Source organism: Stomoxys calcitrans, chromosome 2, assembly GCF_963082655.1.
Source record: "Stomoxys calcitrans chromosome 2, idStoCalc2.1, whole genome shotgun sequence".
In the NCBI taxonomy this organism is placed as follows: Eukaryota; Metazoa; Arthropoda; class Insecta; order Diptera; family Muscidae; genus Stomoxys; species Stomoxys calcitrans.
The window spans coordinates 52,624,123-52,647,147 of NC_081553.1; the positions used below are offsets into that span (position 1 = coordinate 52,624,123).

Here is a 23,025-nt window from a genome sequence, read left to right on the forward strand (position 1 = left end):
CGTCCGATTTGCAGTAATAATGCAATAAAATGGTGATTTGTTAACCGATTCTCTTGGAATTTGTTAGGACTCTCGGCATTACTGGTGAATTTCATGGAAATCGGTTCAGATTTTGATATAGCTCTCATATATATATTGCCCGATTGTCACTCCTAAAGCCACTGCAAGCGCATTTATTGATCAATCTTCCCAAAATATTGTACAACGCTTTCCTCGACGTCTTCCACAATGTCTAGAAAGTTTGCTCCACACTATCTGAGAAGTTTGCTCGAAATCGGTTTAGAATTAGATATAGCTCCCATATAAAGGGTGATTTTTTTGAGGTTAGGATTTTCATGCATTAGTATTTGACAGATCACGTGGGATTTCAGACATGGTGTCAAAGAGAAAGATGCTCAGTATGCTTTGACATTTCATCATGAATAGACTTACTAACGAGCAACGCTTGCAAATCATTGAATTTTATTACCAAAATCAGTGTTCGGTTCGAAATGTGTTCAAATTTTGACAAATTTTGTTCAGCGATGAGGCTCATTTCTGGTTGAATGGCTACGTAAATAAGCAAAATTGCCGCATTTGGAGTGAAGAGCAACCAGAAGCCGTTCAAGAACTGCCCATGCATCCCGAAAAATGCACTGTTTGGTGTGGTTTGTTCGCTGGTGGAATCATTGGACCGTATTTTTTCAAAGATGCTGTTGGACGCAACGTTACGGTGAATGAACACATTTCGAACCGAACACTGATTTTGATAATAAAATTCAATGATTTGCAAGCGTTGCTCGTTAGTAAGTCTATTCATGATGAAATGTCAAAGCATACTGAGCATCTTTCTCTTTGACACCATGTCTGAAATCCCACGTGATCTGTCAAATACTAATGCATGAAAATCCTAACCTCAAAAAAATCACCCTTTATATGTGTCGTCAAGTTTTGGGAAATTTGTAATAATGTTGTCATTTGTGAACCGTAGTTATTACAGTTTGAACATATTTGCTCGATATGTGATACGGATTGTTTAATCTGGCCAGGTCCATCAAAATTGTTTCAGAATTAGACATACATAGCTCCCATTTTGTATCTATAGGGTAGGTGTAGGGTATTATAAAGTCGGCACCGCCCGACTTCTGCCTTTCCTTACTGGTTTTCATTCTATGTAATGTACGGCTATAAACACGTACGCCAGAGTTCGAATATTGCGTGGTTATCCCCTCCTAATTCTGTAGACATTTGTGAAAAATTGGTAAGGCAGCCATATAAAAACTTCTCCTAAAAGAGGTATCGCACTGCGGCATGCCGTTCGGACTTGAGCTATAAAAAGGTCCCTTATCGATGAGAACTTGAATCGGACAGCACTCATTGATATGTGAGAAGTTTGCCCAATGTTCCTTAATGGAATGTGTGCGGGCAAATTTACAATGTAATGTGAAATCTTTTTGAAAGTTTGTTATAGACGGATACACTTTTATTAATTTAATTTCACTTCAGAACATAAATTCTCTGCTGGATTTCTTTTGTGGCGTCGTCGCTGTATCCAGTCATCCTTATAGAAAAAAAGATCGCTTTAAAAAGCCCAATAACTTGCGAATGTTCACATCCGCTAAATCAGACAAGTTTTAAAGAAATGAGAACCTAAAGTGGGACTCCTTCTAACTGCTAGTGCGGGACACACACGCAGAAGGTGTTCTGTAGTCTCGCAATCCCTTGGCAGCCAGTTGTATGTGCCGGATTGACCCGATGAATTCCTTCATCGGCAAGGGCTGCCGCCTCAGTATACCACACACTGCTACTACAGCAACAACATATGGTCTCTTTTTCTTCGATGTCCCTACAGCTTCTGCAAAATTCGTTGCTGGCAACCTTCAGTCTGTCAGCATGTTTTCCGATTAGACAGTGACCTGTCATAACGGACACAATGACTGAGACGTCTGTTCCAGCCCATGACAGGAAAGCAGTAGACCTCTTCGAGTCTAGATTAGGCCACATAGTTTTGGAATGCTCACAGCCCCCTCTTTGTGACCATCTATCGTTCGTTGTCCTTCGGGCCTGTTCATAAAAACTTAGCTTATATGTCGCTAGAGGCATACCCACAGATTCCAGTGTCCCTGGAATGTGTAGGGTAGGAGCTAGTCTCGCAAGCTCATCCGCTTTACAATTCCCTGGAATATCTCTGCGGCTCGGCACTCATATTGAACTCTTCAGCCATCTTGTTGAAAGATCTGCGACAGTTGAAGGGGGTTTTTGTGTTCAGAAATACGTTCTCCAGGGATTTAATGGCTGCCTGGCTGTTTGAGAAGATATTTATGCTAACCGTCGTAATGACATATCTTAGCCATTACACAACTTCCTTGATTGCAAGGCTCTCCGCTTGATACACGCTGCAGTGGTCGGGTAACCTATTAGATACGACCAGTTCTAGATCTTTAGAGTACACCCCAAAGCCCGCCTGGTCGTTTAGTTTGGAACCATCCGTAAAGAAGTCTATGAACTTCTATTACCAGGGATATCGTAGTTTCAATCGGTTCTATCAGGAATAGTTGTAGAGTAATTTTTATCAAAAAGCGGCTCATGTAGGGTGTAATCCACACAGCCTGGAACATCGGATATTGTATCAAGGATAACACATTGTCCGTAGCCGCCACATGACCAATGAGAAAGCTCCCCTAACCTCACGGCAGTGGTCGCTGCAATTTGGGTACCCACAATGTTCAGAGGCATAAGATGAAGCATTAAATTCAGTGCAACAGATGGTGTCGTCCTTATTGCGGCTGTGATGCATAAACAAGCCATCCTTTGGATCCGGTTAAGTATTGAGCATTAGGTGGATTTTTGAAGCACCAGACCACAACACTGACAACTGCAGTATATAGCCAATGCATGACACGCGATCTAATCCCCCTACATTTGCTAATGGCTCTCTTGCAGGTGTATAGGGCAAGAGTGACCTTTCTTGCCCTTTCTACTGGCTAACATGCTCGTAACTTTACTGATCCGAGCTGAAGAAAACTTATCATCGGTCAAATGTACTGCATGCAATGGCTAGATATACCACCGGAGGAATAATAATTGTTCGGGCCTTCCTAGGTCTGATCTTAAATCTGTGTGGTGTTCATCGTTATCATGAGAAGCTAGTAATACCAAAGGTGTGAAAAATGTTTCGGGTGGAAAACATACCGAACAAGAAGATCGATTAGTCGCTTTTGGTGCTACTCCTATCCCGTTTAAATTCGTCCCTTCTTCCAGTCGACCACCAGCAAAAAATAAGAAAAATGCACAGCATAACAACGGCAATTACCGATACCACCACACATACCAGCCACGGCCAAGATTTTTAAAGTTAAAGGGAGCTTTTTCTCTCTCCGAAGTGTCATCGGGAGAATATCAGAATTTCTAACTCACTGAGCTAGAACCTCCTCTAAAACATGTCAGAAGGGCTATCTGAATGTTTAGGTATGCGATCCATCAACAACTCACCGTTCCACTCACAACCTTGATAGCCCCAAGAACCATCACGAGATGTCTACCAAGATCCTTACAGTTAAAGATTATAGTGAGCTTTTCCCTCTCTGAGCCGTCATCAAGAGAATCATCCGATTATCTAACTTACTGAGCTAGAACCAACTCCGAGAAATATGAGAAGGATTATCTGAATGTTTAGGGATGCGATCCACCAACACCTCACCGTTCCACTTACAACCTAAGACCGACCTAAGAACAATAACGGGATGTCCACAGATGACAAACATCTACACGAGGAAACCAAGCTCCTTAAAGTTAAAGGCACATTTTTCCCTCTCTGAACTGTCATCGGAAGAATCATCAGAATTTCTAACTCGCTGAGCTAGAACCTCCTCCGAAATATGTCAGAAGGGTTATCTGAATGTTTAGGGATGCGATCCACCAACAACTCAACGATCCACTTACAACCTAAGAACCATAACGGGATGTCTACAGATGACAAACATCTACACGAGGAAACCAAGATCCTTCAAGTTAAAGGCAGCTTTTTCTCTCTTTGAACTGTCATCGGGAGAATTAACAAAATTTCTAACTCACTGAGCCAGAACCTCCTCCGAGACATGTCAGAAGGATTATCTGAATGTTTAGCTATGCGATCCACCAACAACTAAACGATCCACTCACAACCTAAGATAGCCCTACGAACCATCACGGGGTCCCTACAGATGCCAAACGTCAACCATCTACACGAGGAGACCAAGATCCTTAAAGTTTAAGATCCTGAGTTTTTCTTCCTCTTTCAGAGCTGTTATCGGGAGAATTATGTGAATTTATAACTCACAGAGCTAGAACCTCCTGCGAGACATGTCAGAAGGAGATTCTGAATGTTTAGGGATGTGATCCACCAACCCCTCACCGTTCCACTTACAACCTCCTTATGCAGAACGGGACAAAATAATATTCACCAGTATACAGATGCCAATGCGGCTTCATTATTTATACCAGCCAAATATAGTCCTTGGTGGACGACCATCGCCTATTGGCACAATTAAGATCCGAACTAAACACATATCGCTCAAGGTTAGACGGAGCCATCCTTAATATCTGCCCTGCAGCACAGGACCCTGTGACACCGATTACCTAACACAGGACTCTGTGACACCGATTACATGCCCGGAAAATCAATCTAACTACAGAATTTATGGACTGCTCTAAACTATGCGGTCAGACTTTTGAAAATAGATCTGGAGACGATAGCCGATTAGGACTGAAGTTAGATTGGATCTATTTGTATATTTAAGCTAAAAAATCACCCTTTAAAAAAAAACTTCCAAAAGAGAAAATTAGCTGTCTCCACTTTTTAACATATCTCAAGTTACATACACTCAAAACATCGATATACATACAAACCTACTTGTTATTTATTTTTATAGTAATCTACTCCTTTTTTGTGTTTCACAGTGTAATTATTTTTTGACTGTGTTTTAAAACTCATCTATGTATGTATGTAATCTATTGATACATATATATATAGCATACATACATACATTTTTAGATATTTCTCAGAGATTTTCTTTACAAGACTGCACTTCATTTCTTCTCAAAACATACATATGTACATATATTCTGCGAAATAGTTGATACCGTTATTTTCACATAATAATGAGCACCAGAGGTAAATGCTCTATTTTCATTTCATCTTCAATTTAGTTGATTGTCATTGTTGGTCTCAGTGTGTGTGTTGTTTGTTCGTTAAAGATTTGTTTGTTAATTAGCCCTTTTCCCAACCATGAAGCAAATAATAGAAAATATCAATCCCGATGATGAGAGTGAAGATGATATGGAAGATGACGTGGAAGCTGAAGGTAATTTAAAAACTATCCAAAGAAATAAACGTTAAATTTGTATGTTTTTTTCAAGCCGATGCTGCTGATTCCCAAGAGGACGAGGGAGATGAATTAGAAGATGATGAAGATGAACCACCAGAAACAAATGCAGCCAATAAATCACTGGGAGGAGGCGTGAAAAAAATTGCTATATCACAACCAACAACAACCACTGCTGCTGCTTCCACTACAAATGGCGTAACAAAAAAATCGAATTCCAAAATTTCCGATTTAGTGGATGAAGCCATTAAACATCTCAACGAAAGATCAGGCTCCTCTATAGTGGCCATAGCTCGCGTCATTGTTCTCAGGCATCCAGAAATGGAATCCTCCAAACGTTTGCCTCTCCAGATCAAGCGTTATGTGAAACTATGCCTCGATAACGGTACAATGACGCAAATAAAGAGATCATTTAAATTTACCAAAAAATATGAGACCGAAAAGAAAAGACTGGTAAAGGAGCGTGAAAAGGCGCGTCAAGTGAAGCTGAAGGAGAAGCAAAAGGAAAAGGTATGTGTGTATGTGCATGTAGAAAGTACAAAGTTCTAATTTAGTAAAGCAGTAAGAGTAACTCCCAATTCGTAAGGACCAAAACAAAACCCACCCAGCGGTTATCACAATCTACAACGAATTCTAAGCAAATTTGCCCAAGAAAGCGTAGGTCTAAATTCAAAATTGAGCTTCCGGTTTTTTACGACAAAGATCGTCCGTCGATTGGTAACTTTAAAAGGGATCTATCTATATATGTAAATCTAAACCGGTGCTGCTGTTGTTGTTGTAGCCTTATTGCTTGTGGACGTAGCGATACTCGTCAAACTCCAAAAGTTGAGTAAGCTCGTTCCGATCCATATGACGAACGTGATGGCCATTAATTATTTAAGAGGCCAAAAACTCGGCTTGTCATGTCGAGCGTAATAGGCACTCAGTCTCTCGGTCTCTCACTGAGATTCTCCACTCGATACCGCTGATTGTCCGCGACTGCAATTGCAGCTACTCCGTATACGAAGCAACCCACTATCCGCAACCTGTGGACGCCTGGTAGCTCTCAGCTGAGCTTCTCGTGAAAACTTCATATAACCTCCACACACATCGGAGCACAAAGTTCCAGCCTGTGTGGTATTCATAGTTATCTCGTATCGGGATGTTGCGCTTTTGCCATGGTGTGTATTTCCTGAATTCATGCCGTTGAACTGCTGGAAGTAGCGAAAAATTTAAATTGGGTAAGAATAGATGGGCAAGAGATATCGGAGAGTAAAGGAGATAGGTCGGCCTGTATGACTCCTTGGCCCGAATGTTTCCCGGTTTGGGCGGGTGTTTCCTTTTCCATTTTCCACAACTCTGCTATTGTGTGGGCGAAGATGGATTAATTAAGGATATATGCAAGGTATTTGATGTTTGATCATTAGGAGTGATATTCCGTTAGGGCCCATAGTCTTCGATTGTTTGGCCTTTCTCATGACTTCGGCCACATCTTCCTTCCTTGCCTTCCGTAGAATGCTCCTTTTCGTCGCACTGTTCTTCGTCTTATATTTCAATTCCATTGAAGGTTATAGTTTCTTGTGTACCACGGCGGGTTGTTGAGAGATTTATTCGTCGACCACAGCATCTGAGCCAGTGTAGCAGCTCCCGACAGACTCCAATAATTTTGTTCCTCTTGTGTTCACCGACTAGCTTGCTAATCTTCTGGTGAAGTTCATATATCTTCTTCCCGCCAGGATTGGTTCGGCGGAGCTCATCACCTTCATCCGCTAATTACACTGCTTTGTTCGGGTAAATTGATCTTATGATAGGTATCTGATAGCAACTACCGTGATGGTTGAGCGGAGGACCTTCTTTGCGGTGCGAACATCAGAAGGGTCGGTTGCCGCCGCAATATGTTTTCGGTGGGGTCTCTGAAGCCTTACCAGGCGCCTACAATCGTAATGTTAGTAGATCTCAAGCCATTTCCCATTATCCTGGTTGGGATGTTTCCAAAGGGTGGAGTCCTCAACTTATTTCGCCAGTGCTGCAGCGTTTTGGTCGTCCCTGTTTCTGGTAATACAAGTCGGTTTATATACTTTTTTACAAATCAATATATTGCTACTTGTTTTCGATGAGTACCACAAACCTTTCATTAACATTCAATCTTCCCCACATCTGTATTTATTTGTTTCAGAAAAAATCAAAAAAAGCTACCAAAGATGACAAACCCAAAACCAATTCGAAAAAGGACACTGAATCTATCAAAAAACGGACAGCCGATACCAACAAAGATGCCAAAGGAACGAAACCAACAGCTAAGAAACCTAAGGTGGATAAAATGACAAATGGCAGTAAAGCAGATGATGGGATCAAAACAAAAAAATCTTCCAAGAAGGCAGCAAAAACACCAGCCGAAAAGGCTAAATCGAAAATGAAAGCTCGTAAATCGATCAATTTGGTAGTCAATTCAACTCTTCCGCGACCAAAATCTTTGAAAAATGCAAAATCGACAATTGTTGCGGCTTCAAACAAGAAAAAGAAAGCTGTCGCAGAAGCTGTTAAAACTACTGCTACTATCAGTGCCGCTGGTGGCTCTGGAAAAGGAAAACGCAAATAGTTGGTGATTTGTTGTATGGATCGTTCTTATATGTATGTTCTTTTTTAAACTATTTAATAGACTTAATTTTCGAATTTATATCCAAAACTTTAATAAAATTTTTTTTTTATGTGGTATTTTATATTAAATATGGGTTTTAGTATTCCATCAGTAGATACATTTTGATGTGGGCTAGCACCTTTGAAGGAGATGGAGGTTCGGAAACCACGAATGCAACGAAGGTTCTCAACCTGACACTCTCTGGATGCTTAGAAAATTGATGGATGACTATGGCAATTTGGGATTCAAAGGAAAGGTATTTGGAAGTAGAACACGAATTAGGTATCCGCTTCTGGGGCCAAATGCTTGGGTGTCCGCCACACCTCCAAACAGGACATACTTACCGAACATGGCAAAATGTGGGTGGGTTGGGCTCTCAGACTCTTGGCACCAAAATTGGACATCAAATCCGTGTTCTAATACCTAATACTTTTCTTTTGGTCCCCAAATTTCCATGCTCGATAAATATGTCCGACTTGTGGGGTGTTTTGGGTTGGGGCGGCCACCCAGACACTTGATCCTGAATATAGATACCTACTTTCAAATACCTTTCATTTGAGTCCCACATTGTAATAATCGGTCTGTATGCTTGTTTTGAAGAGGTTTTTGGGGAATGGCAGCCAGGTACACTCACCAAAAACATTCATTTGAGAACCATATTGTCATTATCTATATTTAAAGGGGGTTTTTGGGTTGCTACTTGGACCCAATTTTTAATATTAAATTTGTACTCTACCCCCAAATACCTTTCATTTGAGTTCCATATCGTCCCGATCGGTCCAATTCTATTTTTGGGTGTTGCTTTTGGAGTTATGGGGAGTGTCTACCTCTTTTCCAATATCAAAAAATTATTGAGCCTCTAGCTCCTCTCAGACCGTATTCTACTTGAATACCTAGTGCTCTTGAATACCTTTCACCTGAGTCCCATGTTGTCATGATCGTCCAATATGCCTACTTGAGGGGTTTTGTGGTCCGGGCGACTACCTTATTATTTTGACCCAATTTTTTATATCTAATTCGTATTCTACTCCCAAATACCTTTCAATCCCATTCAGCCGGTTGTACGCACCGGATTGACCCGATAGAATCCTCATCGGCAAGGGCTGCCGCCTCAGTGTTCGTGTTCGTCTATTTTTTCGCCATGGGAGAAGTCATGCCAGAATTGAAAAAAAAACCGGACCCATGATCTGTTCAGTCTGCCAGAACCGCCTCCATCACCGGTAGGTGTCGGTGAGTTGTAACCGGTGCATGGGGAGGGTACATTTCCGATTTTGCTCTGACCTTACGTCCCTACGGGAGTATAGTCACACTGAATATGTTGCAAGGTGCTGTGCGAACATAGTCCTCGTCTACAGACTATGCGACCCCCCGACGCAACTGCAGCATCCCAGCCCCAATATTGCCAGGCCATTGCCGGGGAGGGTATCTTTTTTGCAATTGAATTGCAATGGTCTGAGCGGCATGATCGACGAGGTAGTAGATTTTATGATTCGGAAGAACATATTGGTTGCAGCGATCCAGGAGAAAAAACTGACCAACACCAGCAGCTTGTACAGTTGTCACGGAAACAATGAGTTAGATAAGAATCGCTTAAGAAATGGAGGTGGGCATAGGCCTTTGTGATACACCATTCCGTGCAGTATATAACCCATTTCGCCTGTGCCAGGCACTAGTGACCCCAATATGGAGTCCATGGGGATAGCAGTCTAATCCGGTACTGCTGAGATAGAGCTATACAACGTGTACATACTGCCGATTGGTAGTTATGACCCAGTTAATAGCCAAGCTTAGAAGCCCGAGGTAAGTAGGCTACTGTTTGGCCACAATCGTCTGGTTCTAGGAGACTTTAATGCGCATCACGTTTCATGGCATTCCCCCCTAGGTAACAACCAGCGGAGCATAGCTTTGGTAGAGCAGAATGAAAGCTTCACCTTTTGTGCGGTGAATGAGAATGCCCCCATTAGAATTATGAGGAGATGCAGCAGCTCGCCAAACATTTTCATTGCATCCCCTGATCTCCTGAGTGATCAGGAGATCATTTCTTTGGGATCAGACCACCTCCCTATAATTCCCACTATCGACCGATTACCCGACTTCATAACCTCTGAGTGCCGGACGTTTATTAATCAGAATAAGGCCGACTGGGTCGGCTTCAAAGAGTACACCAATCGCCGCTTCAGTGAACTGACAACCCCTTGAATGTGCTAGTTGCCGAGAAGAAATTCCGAGACATCATTAACGCAGTAGCCGCTCGCTTTTTAACAGCCGTTCGAATACCCCAAGTGCGGCCCAATTTCCCGTCGCAGGCAGTGGTACTCGCAGACGAGCGTGATGGGATTCGTTCAATCCCATGGGCAAGGGCTGCCGCCCCAGTGTACAACACACGGCTACAACAACAACAACATGGGATTCGTTATACGGACCCCTCTAACCCCAGAATCAGCGAGCTGAATCTGGAAACAGTCAGGGTAGTTAATGAACATAGACGGAATTTGTAGCTAAAACACTTGGATTTTGTCAGAATTTGTAGCTGGAACACTTGGATCAATGTAACTCTCTCTCGAACCCCGGTAGACGAGATGCCAGGATCTCAGTCACTTTTGGCGACGTAACTGTGACTGATCCGAAGAGATGCGCTAGGTTGTTCAACCTTAAATTTATTGTGCATCCCGAGAGTGACGGCTAGTGACCGCGTTCTCATCACAACTTACCCTAAGCGAAGTTACAAATTTCAGTTTCTTACAACTGTCCTCTTTGGACACTCTTATTGTCTGTCTTTGAACACTCTTCCCAATGTCTGAAAGATGGACAGAGTGATCTCGCTACTGAAGCCTGGAAAGGACCCGAGTTTGGGGGAGTAGTATAGATCGATATCCCTTCTTTCACCAGTAGCCAAGACGCTTAAGGCATTAGTCCTCTCGAGCCTCGTCAATCCCATGGCAGCCGCTTGTACGTACCGGATTGAACCAATGGAGTTCTCCATCGGCAAGGGCTGCCGCCTCAGTGTACAACACACTGCTACAACAACAACTGCTTTGCATGCCATCACCACACACCCTTTGGCCGTGGCTTCAATCAGACCAGGCCATATTATAGGTCGGTCCTCGTGGCACTAGACCTATTGAAGGCATTCGACAGCAGTATCATCTCACTTCCAATTCAGCTTTCTGTCCAAGATCACACCTAAGTTTTTGACCTTGTCAGATATCGAAATAGTCTTATATATATTGCATATTTCAGTCTTCTCTGGGTTAACATTGAGACCTCTGGGTCTAGGCCAGTCATATGCCATACGCAAGACCCTTTCGGTCCTTCTGCATAGCTCGTTCAACACAACAATTAATACGTCAATATAAATGGCCTTCATAATGAAAATGCGAAATATCATCAAAATCGGACAAGGGGATCGAGGGTCAGGCGTTAACGCTGCACACTGTCAGTAAAAAGTCTCCAATGTCTCTTTGCGTTCTACAATAATAAAATCGCTAAAATATTAAAAAATCGAATACCAATTACATTTCTTTGTAACAGTACTTTAATTAAATATTGTATATACCGTATATAATCAATGATCACAATTCAGTTTTCAGAAATATTCATAATAATAATAGCCGCAGTACAAAATAGTAACTTAAGAGATATTAATAACCAGTGCTAATAAGAATACAACATAACCCACAAAGGCCGATATGGCAGTAGCCGACCCAGGCACACATTCACCATCATTGAAGACCATAAAACCCAATTTGCAATTGCATTCGCCATAAATGCAATCCATTGTTTGTTCTGTCATGTCCAACTGACGCTGATAACAATCTTCCGTATAACGACAGTATTGCCCACGTTCCACAACGGGCGAACAAAATGTTATCAAACGACCATCAATGGGTGATTTATGTTGTTCTGGAAAATATTTCTCAGTGCATTGGCAGGTATTCTCTTTGCATTTACCACCAGGACCCAGGGTGGCAATGCATTGTATATTTTCCGTGCAAGTCTCCAAATATCCTGTAACATTTTGACAATGGGAATTATCAAAGGATGCCACATAACCATCGGTACAAACACAATGCGTGTTTTCAAAACATTTGGTGTTGTTGAGGAAATTTTTGGTGCACTCTATGTCGTTGGAGCAGACGAATTTAGGGCCTGGAAAAAATCGTAAGGGAAACATTTATAGATAACTTACATAGGTATTTAAAAAAAATTATTGAAAATAAAAAAAAATTACAAATTCACCGCTTGTTTTACGAAAATTTACTCTTTAAAAATGGAATAAATATAACTTCAAATGATTATTAAAACTCAGTGAAATTATTTGTATGCCCATATTTAAGCAATTCCAAGACAGTCGGTACTATGCACCGAATTGACCCATTGGAAATCTTCATCGATCCGTATAACGAGCCGGATTTGCACTCTTTTCGTTCTACAAGAACTGGTCCCGATAGGGATAGAAGAGAACCCCGCCCGCTAGTACTTTTCGCTTTGCCAAAACATAATTCATAATCATTCGGTTGTCAAGAGGAGTAAACGATGTGTGTACTCCAAGAGGAGTAACCCATGGAGTATAACTTTAAACGTGGTAACATCACTATGTAGAATTAGTCATACTGACTAAAGGATTTTCTAGGCAGATCTTTCTGGTCATCTGCATTCAATTGATATGATGAAGTTGCATTGGGTATCCTAATGAATATTCCGTAGGCTCGGTCGGGGAAGCTAAGTAGATACAGTTGAGAAGAAGCTCACTATGATCTTTAACTTTAAAGATCTTGGTCTCCTCCTGTGGTCGAAGTTTGTTATCTGTAAGTAACTTGTGATCGTTAGGGCTGCGTTTTTGAAGGTTTCTCCATTGCGTACAGATCATTCCTGCGGTTCACGTTGGCGCTGCATAATTCACAACTGACACTTTTAACATCTCTCGATATAATTCCGTGGAGGAGATTTTCGACTTCAACCCCTTAAAAATTATACTAGTTCTGGGAATTATTATAATGAGAACATTTCGTTCCCAGGGATTTTTTGTTCCAGGACATGTTCAAAGATGGCGGAAAGTGCCGTTGTTGTGTTGAGCAACTTTCGGAATCCATGCTTGTGATCTACTGGAAGCAAGTCCATACCAACAGTTGGTAGATCACCTGTTGTCTCCATATAATCCCTTGGAATTAAGATACTTAAAACTTTATCACGAGTAATGGCATACTCTCCGAATTCACTTTTTGGATCAATCCCATGGCAGCCGGTTGTACGTACCGGATTGACCCGATGGAATCTTCATCGGCAAGGGCTGCCGCCTCAGTGTACGTGTTCGTCTTTTTTCGTCATGGGAGAGGCACATCCCGGAGTGCCTTCTCCGTATGCTTTTGGTCCGTGCCGGGATTGAAAAGAACCCCGGACCCTGGTTCTGTTCCGTTTGCCAGAACCGCCTTCATCATCGGTCAGTGTCGGTGAGGTGTAACAGGTGCTTGGAGTGGGTACATTTCCGTTCTTGCTCTGGCCTAACTTCGCTACGGGAGTATAGTCATACTGGCTATGTCGCTAGGTGCTGTGCGAACATAGCCAGCAGTGGGTCACAAGCGTCGCCGTCGTCGCCTTCGGCGTCCTCGTCGTCGGACTATGTGACCCCCCCGACCTCTCCCGTACGGCAATTTATGCAAAGACAGCACCCTAGCCCTACTATTGTTAGGCCAGTGTCGGGAAATGTATCGTTCCTGCAGTTAAATTGCAATGGACTGCGAGGCAAGATTGATGAGATTGTAGATTTTATGAGTCGGAAGAACATATCGGTCGCAGCGATCCAGGAGACAAAGCTGACTAACACCTGCAGCTTGCACAGTTGTCACGGCTACAATGTGCTACGTAAGGATCGCGCAAGGAATGGAGGGGGATTGGCCTTCGTTATACACCATTCCGTGCAGTATAGACCTATCTCGCCTGCGCTTGACGCTAGTGACCCATACATGGAATGTATGGGGGTAGCAGTCAGGTCTGGTACTGCCGAGATAGAGATATACAACGTGTATATACCGCCGGTTGGCAGCTGTGTCCCGATTAATGGCCAGGCCTACAGCCCCGACATAAGTGGGTTGCTATCTGGCCATAGTCGTCTGGTTCTGGGGGATTTCAATGCACATCACTCGTCATGGCATTCTCCCCTAGGCAACGACCAGCGTGGCATAGCTTTGGCAGAGCAGATAGATAGCTCCACGTTTTGCACGGTGAATGAGGATGCCCCCAATAGGATTACGAGGAGGTGCAGCAGCTCGCCAGACATCTCAATCGCATCCCCTGATCTCCTGAGTGACGTATCCTGGCAAGCCGTCATCTCTTTGGGGTCAGACCACCTCCCCATAATCCTCACCATCGACCGACCACCCGACTTTATAACCTCTGAGCGCCGAACGTTCATCAACTACAAGAAGGCCAATTGGACTGGCTTCAGAGAGTATACCAATCGCCGCTTCAATGAACTGCCACCCCCCTCTGATGAGCTTGTGGCCGAGAGGAAATTCCGAGACATCATCAACGTAGCAGCCGCTCGCTTTATACCAGCCGGTCGAATACCGCAAGTGCGACCCAATTTCCCGGCGCAAGCAGTGGTACTCGCAGACGAGCGTGATGGGATTCGTGCTATGGACCCCGCTAACCCCAGAATCAGCGAGCTGAATCTGGAATAAACAGGGTAGTCAACGAACATAAGCGGAATTTGTGGCTGGAGCACTTGGAGCAATGTAACTTAGGCACCGGTGCAGGCAAATTGTGGGCCACTGTTAAGTCTCTCTCGAACCCCGGTAGACGGAACGACAGGACCTCAGTCACTTTTGGCGAGTTAACCGTGACTGATCCGAAGAGATGCGCCAGGTTGTTCAACCGTCAATTTATCGTGCATCCCGAGAGAGACAGGGCAAGGAGGAGAGCCATTCGCCGTATTCGTGGTCTCCGAGCCGATGAACAGCCATCACAATTTACCGTGGGCGAAGTTACGAATGTCATCCGTGGCGCCAAATCTTCCAAGGCGTTGGGCCCCGACGGAATCTCTACATTGATGATGAAGAATCTGGATTTACCTGGAGTAGAGTACCTTACCACTGTCCTTAACCTGTCTTTGAACACTCTTATAGTTCCCGATGTCTGGAAAATGGGCAGAGTGATCCCGCTACTGAAGCCTGGTAAAGACCCGAGTTTGGGGGAGTCGTACAGACCGATCTCCCTTCTCTCACCAGTGGCTAAGACGCTTGAGGCATTACTCCTCCCGAGCCTCGTAGGAGAATTTCCATTCGCCGAGCATCAACACGGATTTCGGAGACTGCACAGCACAACAACAGCTTTGCATGCCATCACCACACACATTTGCCGTGGCTTCAATCAACCCAGGCCATGTGATAGGACGGTCCTCGTGGCATTGGACCTATCGAAGGCATTCGACACGGTCAGCCATGCCAAATTATTTGAGGACATCGCCAACACGTCCCTCCAGCCAGGCCTTAAACGTTGGGTCGCGAATTATCTGTGTGGCCGCCAGTCATTTGTGGAATTTAGGGATAAGAAGTCAAAACACCGTAGAGTGAAACAGGGAGTTCCCCAAGGCGGGGTGATATCTCCGGCTCTGTTTAACCTCTACCTATCCTCCATCCCACCTCCTCCAGACGGCATAGAGATCGTATCATATGCGGACGACTGTACGATCTTGGCATCAGGCCCCCCACCCATTGATGACATCTGCGATAGGTTGAACGTCTACCTCAACGAGCTTGCCTCATATTTCGCTGCAAGAAATCTGAAGATATCCGCCACCAAATCTTCAGCCACACTGTTCACTACAAATACGCGTGAGGTGAATTCTGAGCTGACTGTGATGGTCGATGGAGAATTGATTCCGACCATCAAGTGTGCCAAAATACTTGGCGTCACATTTGACAGCTCCTACACTTTCTCCCCACATGCCACAGCAATCTGCAATAAAGTCAAAAGTAGAAACAAGGTCCTCAAGTCACTCGCTGGCAGCACTTGGGGTGCAGACAAAGAAACCTTGTTGACCACGTATAAAGCAATTGGCCGGTCTGTGGTAAGTTATGCAGCGCCAGTGTGGTCACGTCAGCTTTGTGACACGCAGTGGAATAATATTCAGATCTGTCAGAATGCCGCCCTCCGAACTGCGACGGGCTGCCTCCTTAGTTCTCATGTGGACCACCTCCACCAGGAGACAAAGATCCTACCAGTGCGAAGACATAACTACATGCTGTCTAAGCAATACCTTCTGGGCTGTTATCGCAGAAATCATCCAAATCATCATCTTGTGGATAGATACCCACCGCCCAGAAGCCTTAAGGTAGATCTACATGATCTAGAGCGTGAGGTCCAGCGCTACAAGAGAGAACCTCTAGATCAAGCGGCATATCAAGCGGGTCTGAACAACATTCATGCAGACACGGTAGCAGACGCGTTAACTGGCTACCGGGTGAATGTAGTCCTTGGAGAACGACCGCCACCCATTGCACCCGAAGAAATCGACCTCCCCCGGCAAACCAGAGTGATTCTGGCTCAATTACGTTCCGGCAGATGCAGCCGCCTCAATTCCCACAGAGCTAGGATTGATGCCGACGTGCAAGATGTATGTCCCGACTATAACCAGGGACCGCACGATACACGTCACCTGTTTAACTGCCCAGCCAGACCCACTCGACTCAGACCCAGATCCCTGTGGACGCACCCCATCTTAGTTGCGGAGTTCCTGGGTCTTGACACTCAACAGAATCAAGCAGACGAAAGATAGTACACAATAAACTGCTACAACAACAACAACAACTTTTTGGATAGTGAGTGAGGATGCGCATACCAAAGTAATGGTTACATGCACCCGGCAAGGGAAAGCAGTGAGCACCACACAGGTTGGAGGAGGCCACCGTGGCGCAGAGGTTAGCATGTCCGCCTATGACGCTGAACGCCTGAGACCATCAGAAAAAATGTTCAGCGGTGGTTTTCCCCTCCTAATGCTGGCAACATTTGTGAGGTACCATGCCATGTAAAACTTCTCTCCAAAGAGGTGTCGCTCTGCGGCACTCCGTTCGGACTCTGCTATAAAAAGGAGGCCCCTCTTCTTTTTGAGCTTAAACTTAATTTGGACTGCACTCATTTATATGTGAGAAGTTTGTTTGCATTTGCATTTACCACACAGGTTGGAACATTGAAGTCCGATCTGTGTGGTGTTCATTGCTACCACGCGAAGCTTAGTTGCGAGCTACTGGGCACGTCCACAGGTAGCTGTTGTTGTTGTAGCAGTGCGTTGTACACTGAGGCGGCAGCCCTTGCCGATGAAGGACTTCATCGGGGCAATCCGGTACGTACAACCGGTTGCCACAGGTAGCTGATAGTGGAATGCTCCATACGGAGTAGCTGCAACGGCAGTCACGGACAATCAGAGGTATCGAGCGGAGAGTCTCAGAGAGAGACCGGGCGGCACCGGTCTAGCACAAATACCGAGTGCTTATTATGCTCGATATGACAAGGCGATTTATTGGCGCCTTTAAATATACAATGGCCACATTGTCCCCGCAGCGATCGGTTCTTTGGACCGGAACGAGTTTGCGCACATAGGTGCTTGATGAGGATCGCCACCTCCACATGAAATATTACAACAACAACATGGTTAAATGCAGCACTTTGTCCAATCTTTCCATTCTATTCAACTGGTCTGTTAAATGGCAACCTGAGCTGTTATTGGGAAGAGACAATCTTTTATATCCATCGACTGATCTATCATTGAACTTCTTAAAGTTAAACCCCCGACTTTTAGAACAAAGCCCCTTGGAATATCTTCAGAGAAAACACCATTCTCCGTTTTATTGAACTCCCATCCGCTCGGATGAACTGGTTGCTGAGAGGAAATCCCGACATCATTAACAGGGCATGCGCTCTCTATACACCAGCCAGTCGAATAACATATTTGAGTTTAGACTAGAGGTGCGCACGTGAGTAGTCGTGTCACGTGTGAGTCACGTGATTCGTGAGTGAGATTCAAATCTAATTAAACGATCGTGAGTGTGCATGATTGAATTAAAATTCTTCGTGCGTGATTCACGACCCATAATGCTAATCACGGCTCACGAGAAAATCACGAACTACCACAATCCCATGGCAGCCGGTTGTACGTACCGGATTGACCCGATGTAGTTCTTCATCGGCAAGGATGGCCCCCTCAGTGTATAACACACTGGTAAACAACAACGGACCACGAGATATCACGCAATCATATGGCAGCATTTTGTACGTACCGGATTGACCCGATGGAGTTCTTCATCGGCTCAGTGTACAACAACGAACCACGAGATATCCCGACTCATAAGAATAACTCAACTTAGGATTGGTATTCTAATCTGCGATTAAAAAATCGCCATTTCCTCACTATAAGCAGAGTACTACTTTCTCGCCTATTATCGTGCGTTAATAATTCTTTTGTCTTGTGAACGTGCGTGAGCGAGAGTGAAAAATTACTCACGTGCACATCTCTAGTTCAGACAGAAATCTTAGAATTCTCGATGTCTTAGAAGAGCGATGCGGTACAGAAACATGCAGAAAGAAATCGAAATACGATGAAATCATTTAGCGTTGGAAGAACAAACTCTCCGCAATCGCAAGGTAAAATTATTTTGATTCATATACAATCTGACAGGTGCAGTCGCCCGTTTGTACTTACCAACAACAGATATGCATGTTCCATTGTCATTAACGAAGAGATCCATGCACACGCACTCTTTTACATCAGGGTGACAAATGGCATTGTAATCACTTTTTTGACATTGGGAATCCATCTCACATCTTTCGCCTAATTCAGCTTTTTCTGGAAAATAACAAAAGGAACAAATAGTGTTAATTAGAGATGGTCAAGTCAGACAAAAGAAGTAAGAGAGCATTACGTTCGGACCGGGCAGTTATTATATATGCTCCACTATAGATTCGATTATATGAGGTCAAATACAAAACCACATGAAGATTTCAGCCAAATCGAATAATGATAGCACCTTCTAGAGGCTTAATAATCTAATCGGTATATTTAGCCTAAACTTTATGGATGTTGAAAGCCATTGCAAACACTTGTCTGCAAAATTTCAGGCAAATCGGCTGATTATTGAGCCATCTGGAGTTTAAGGAGGTTAAATCGAGAGCTCAGTCCTATTTGCCCCATCTAAAATTCCAGCCGATCCATGTTGACAAGAACAATCTATGCAAAATTTGGAGCGGCTGACACTTGGGACCGAGAGCAATATTTAACGAAGTTAGTATACCCTTCCCATGGTGATCTGGTAAAAAGATCATTTTGGGCTGTTTCTGTTTTCTGACCTCACGCCACATTTGTGCCCTGGGTTTCATCGAAATGGCTTAAGCACTTTGTATACTGCGTTTTACTTGATAATAATCAAACGATAGATAACTCACATTTTTAAAAGAAAACACATGCAAGGGATGTAACTCGCACTTACTTGTAATACAACGTCTCCTATCTTTGCTGGGCATATAACCTTTGGCACAGTAACACATATCCTGTTTTACATCACATTCTGCATGGGGAATTTGGCGGCAAGGGCATGGACTTCCAATAATGTTACCCAATTTATGCTCCTAAAAATGAAAAGTAAGGTAAATACTCCAAAACAATATCCATGATTTATTTATTGTATATACATGGGTCAATTATTTACATCACACTTACCACTGGTTTACATTTCACGTGGTCGCCCGAGCTGCTTGTACAAAGACAGTGGTCATAGATACAATCAGCCTTAATGCCAGTGTGCTCGAACTGTGTGCATTGTTGTTGGTTTAAACATTTCATTTCCAACAGATCTACTTAGAATATTTAAGGCAGAGAAAATGCAAAGAAGTATAAAAATTCTTTATGTTCAAGAAATAAATCATAAGGGAATTCTATAAAAAGGGGAATCACCTACCTTCACTTTGTGCTTGACCAAAGTTATTTATTGCAAAAATAAATAAACAACACATAAAAAAATGGCGCCTCATATTCGTATTGCTTTGTTTTCGCCAAACCGAGTTGTTGCCGGCCGCAGATTCAATTGACAAATGATTTGTGATGCCATCTGAACGTGTTGTTGTCCGTATTGCATGCTCTCAACAAACACAAGTAGTCGATTTGCAATGCAAATTTTGCGAATATGAGAACTTGTCAATATGTTGTTGGGAGAGAGAGAGAGATATTTACAGTATTTATATATTTGTATGGGTGTATATATACACATAAGAGATTTCATTACTTTTGGAAGAACAATGGAATGGAGGCAAGTAGAAAAAAATAAAAATAAATTGGTAGGTACATAAAGTTTTATTTAGAAGAAATGCAGACTAAAGGCTGGTACAATATGCGCTCTATTTTTCGCCGGTTACTTTTTTTTAGATCAAAGATTTTAAAGCAAAAAAAAAACTTGTTGAGACATTCCCCCATTACTTATGTTAAAATTTCAATAAAATTGTTATTTTATCATTGTTAAACCCCGTTTACACTGGTCTTTAATGGCTCGATCATCTGTTCTCCCTTTAAAAAATCAGTTGACGAGAGCCTTAAATACGGATTTAATGAGCAGTATAAACAGGGTTTTAATTGTGAGGGGTTTCAAAAAATTAATCACGAAAAACATGGGTTTTCAGCGGTGAAAAACGAACATAGTACCAGCCCAAGGCGGATTAAAAACGATGGTTTCACGCGAACAGTCGTTAACAGCTGGCCAGGTTTGACGGTATTAAGATGTTTGCATGCTCTTTGTTGTTATCTACTTTCTTGCATGTTCTCTGCAGATGAACGCACACGTATACACACACACACACACACACACACACACACACACACACACACACAAATTTCCTTGCGTGTGTTGGCAAAAGCACGATCAGCTTGATAACAAAATGGCAGATCGCACCATGTGATTTGTGGTTATGGGTCACTTGCGAAAACATAAAGTGGATAGGTCCCATGAACACAAATCTGCCGATTGAAAATGTCATCAAATAAAAGAAAACGTAAACAAAGAATGAATCCAAAAAGAGGTCAAGTTGACATCCTCAAAACCAAGTACTGCAAAAAATTAAGAAAGAAATTATTTGTCGCCTGATCACTTGGCTTAACCTTATTCAACCAATCCTGTGAAGGAAGTAAAAGAATAAAAAACTAACGTACGAGAAAATTAACAAAGCGGTACTCGAATGGTTTACCCCAAGATTCACTGAATAAGGTAAAGCCAAGCGATCCGCCAACAATTTTTTTTTTAATATTTGGCAGTACTTGCCATTGGAGATGTAAAATTTTTCTCTTTTTACATACATTCTTTGTTTACGTTTTCTCTTATTTCATGACATTTTAAAAAATATAATTAATTCCATAACTTGAAGTCGCAATAATTCAAAGTTTTATTTCGGGGTATTGGTTGTTCGAGTTATGACAGCAGTTATCAAGTGTTCTCCAAAAAATTGCAGTTGAGTTTAGTTTAGTTTAGATTGCCATAATAGATGACTCTCACTGACTCAATGCTAAAGTTCGTGGTTTTAGAGTTGCCAACCGGAAAAGAGGTTCTTGTCTAAACTGAAAGCAAAAAGAAATTGGCAATGTATTGCCATTAGTATAGAACAATTATATATAGATAAAGAATTTGAACTTCGCATATAAACTGGTTGGTGGCGCTTGTGAATATAGATACGTGAGAATTATCTAAGAACATGCCGCAAGCAGAATTCTGTTCTCAACGACATACACTTTGCGTTGTTTGCATTACTTCCTTTGCCGTCAAGCAAACCATGGCTTAATGCACTATTATATAGGGTTTCGGCAATCTTAGCTTCCAATACGTATATCTTTCTTTCTTTTCTTTTTGGTGTAAATTTGATTTTTTTTAATTTTTCGGCAGAGCTTCTTTCTTTGAAGAAAAATAAAAAAATGAAAATTAATTAAGCTAGACATTTGCTGTCAAATTTTGAGAGAAATTAGATTCACACGTTCTGCGCTAAATTTTTTCGGTCTTGCAATAACACAGCAAAAACACATTTTCTGCCTAAAAGCTGGTACTATATGCGATTTTATACCCACCACCATAGGATGGGGGTATTCTAATCTAGTCAGCCCTCTTGTAACACCTCGAAAATATTCGTCTAAGCCTCCATAAAGTATATACAGCGGTCAAAAAAAGTATTCATCATTCAATGTTTTTTTTTTAATAAGTCTACAAAAGACAATTGGAATAAAAACATATTAAACTAATGATGCAGTAGTGCTTGTGTGATATATATGTACACAATTTCATTGTTTTTAAAGAAAAAATAGTATTTATTGGAACAAAAAGGGCCATTTTACAGCTGAACACAAAAAAATAAACAAAAAAAGTATTCATCATTGCAAAAAAACAAAAAAATAAATAACATAATTTAAAAAAATTAATACTTTGTTATTCGACCACCGCGTCTTATAACTTCTTTTAAACGGTTTGACATCGATTGGACTAATTTAGCGGTTATATTTTGGTCTATATTAGTCCATTCCTCCATTATCACCTATTGCATTTGACTCTTGCTCGAAAAATTGCGCGTTCTCAATTTGCGTTCGAGATGTTCCCAAAGATGTTCAATTGGGTTCAAGTCGGGACTTTGAGGAGGAGTTTTAATGACTTTGGGGCAGTTATACAGCATCCACATCTTGGTATTTAAAGCAGAATGTTTGGGGTCATTATCTTGATAATATTGAAAGTTATTACCAAGCCCAAGTTTTACAGCACTATCTTTTAAATTCCTCTTTAAAATGTCAATGTAATACTTATGATCCATTACTCCATTAATAATTTCAAGATTTCCCGCTCCTGAAGCCGCCATACACCCCCAAACCATTAAACCACCTCCACCATGTTTTACAGTAGCAACTGTGTTTCGTTCTTCAAGCTCTGTATTTGGTTTTCTGTACACTATGACCTTTCCATCGCACCCAAAAAGATTAAACTTGCTCTCGTCTGCAAAAATGACTGTTTTCCAAAATGATTCGGGCTTGCGAAGTTTAGCCTTTTCACTCGGTTT

The 23,025-nt window shown here is 42.5% G+C and overlaps 2 protein-coding genes across 5 annotated transcripts; one reads left to right on the forward strand and one right to left on the reverse strand.

Annotated features, from left to right (window-relative positions):
* The first annotated feature begins 4,988 nt into the window (after positions 1-4,988).
* On the forward strand, positions 4,989-8,048 carry LOC106082121 (histone H1-beta, late embryonic). Of its 3 annotated transcripts, none has more exons than XM_013244459.2 (4): positions 4,989-5,131; positions 5,232-5,321; positions 5,377-5,852; positions 7,498-8,048. In XM_013244459.2, the coding sequence occupies exons 1-4, from the start codon at positions 5,119-5,121 to the stop codon at positions 7,918-7,920; spliced, it is 1,002 nt and encodes a 333-aa protein (XP_013099913.1). In that variant the 5' UTR covers positions 4,989-5,118; the 3' UTR covers positions 7,921-8,048. The 3 variants fall into 3 exon arrangements, with proteins under 3 accessions (XP_013099913.1, XP_013099915.1, XP_013099914.1); XM_013244461.2 differs by having other exon boundaries at positions 4,990-5,131; positions 5,190-5,321; XM_013244460.2 differs by having other exon boundaries at positions 4,990-5,131; positions 5,215-5,321.
* Positions 8,049-11,471: 3,423 nt separating this feature from the next.
* On the reverse strand, positions 11,472-20,056 carry LOC106082118 (scavenger receptor class F member 1). Of its 2 annotated transcripts, none has more exons than XM_013244454.2 (5): positions 19,908-20,056; positions 19,670-19,806; positions 19,440-19,578; positions 18,656-18,799; positions 11,472-12,108 (listed from the first exon to the last, which is right to left on the reverse strand). In XM_013244454.2, the coding sequence occupies exons 1-5, from the start codon at positions 19,978-19,980 to the stop codon at positions 11,591-11,593; spliced, it is 1,011 nt and encodes a 336-aa protein (XP_013099908.2). In that variant the 5' UTR covers positions 19,981-20,056; the 3' UTR covers positions 11,472-11,590. The 2 variants fall into 2 exon arrangements, with proteins under 2 accessions (XP_013099908.2, XP_013099910.2); XM_013244456.2 differs by having other exon boundaries at positions 19,670-19,803; positions 19,908-20,055.
* Between the last annotated feature and the right edge of the window lie 2,969 nt (positions 20,057-23,025).

Excerpts from the sequence above, each read along its gene's own strand:
- LOC106082118 (XM_013244454.2), bottom strand. The coding sequence starts at position 19,980 with ATGAGGCGCCATTTTTTTATGTGTTGTTTATTTATTTTTGCAATAAAT. Across the intron at positions 19,579-19,669 it reads ACGTGAAATGTAAACCAGTG|GAGCATAAATTGGGTAACAT; the intron begins GTAAGTGTGATG and ends TTTCATTTTTAG. Across the intron at positions 18,800-19,439 it reads TAGGAGACGTTGTATTACAA|AAAAAGCTGAATTAGGCGAA; the intron begins GTAAGTGCGAGT and ends GTTATTTTCCAG.
- LOC106082121 (XM_013244459.2), top strand. Across the intron at positions 5,322-5,376 it reads AGATGACGTGGAAGCTGAAG|CCGATGCTGCTGATTCCCAA; the intron begins GTAATTTAAAAA and ends GTTTTTTTCAAG. Across the intron at positions 5,853-7,497 it reads AGGAGAAGCAAAAGGAAAAG|AAAAAATCAAAAAAAGCTAC; the intron begins GTATGTGTGTAT and ends TATTTGTTTCAG.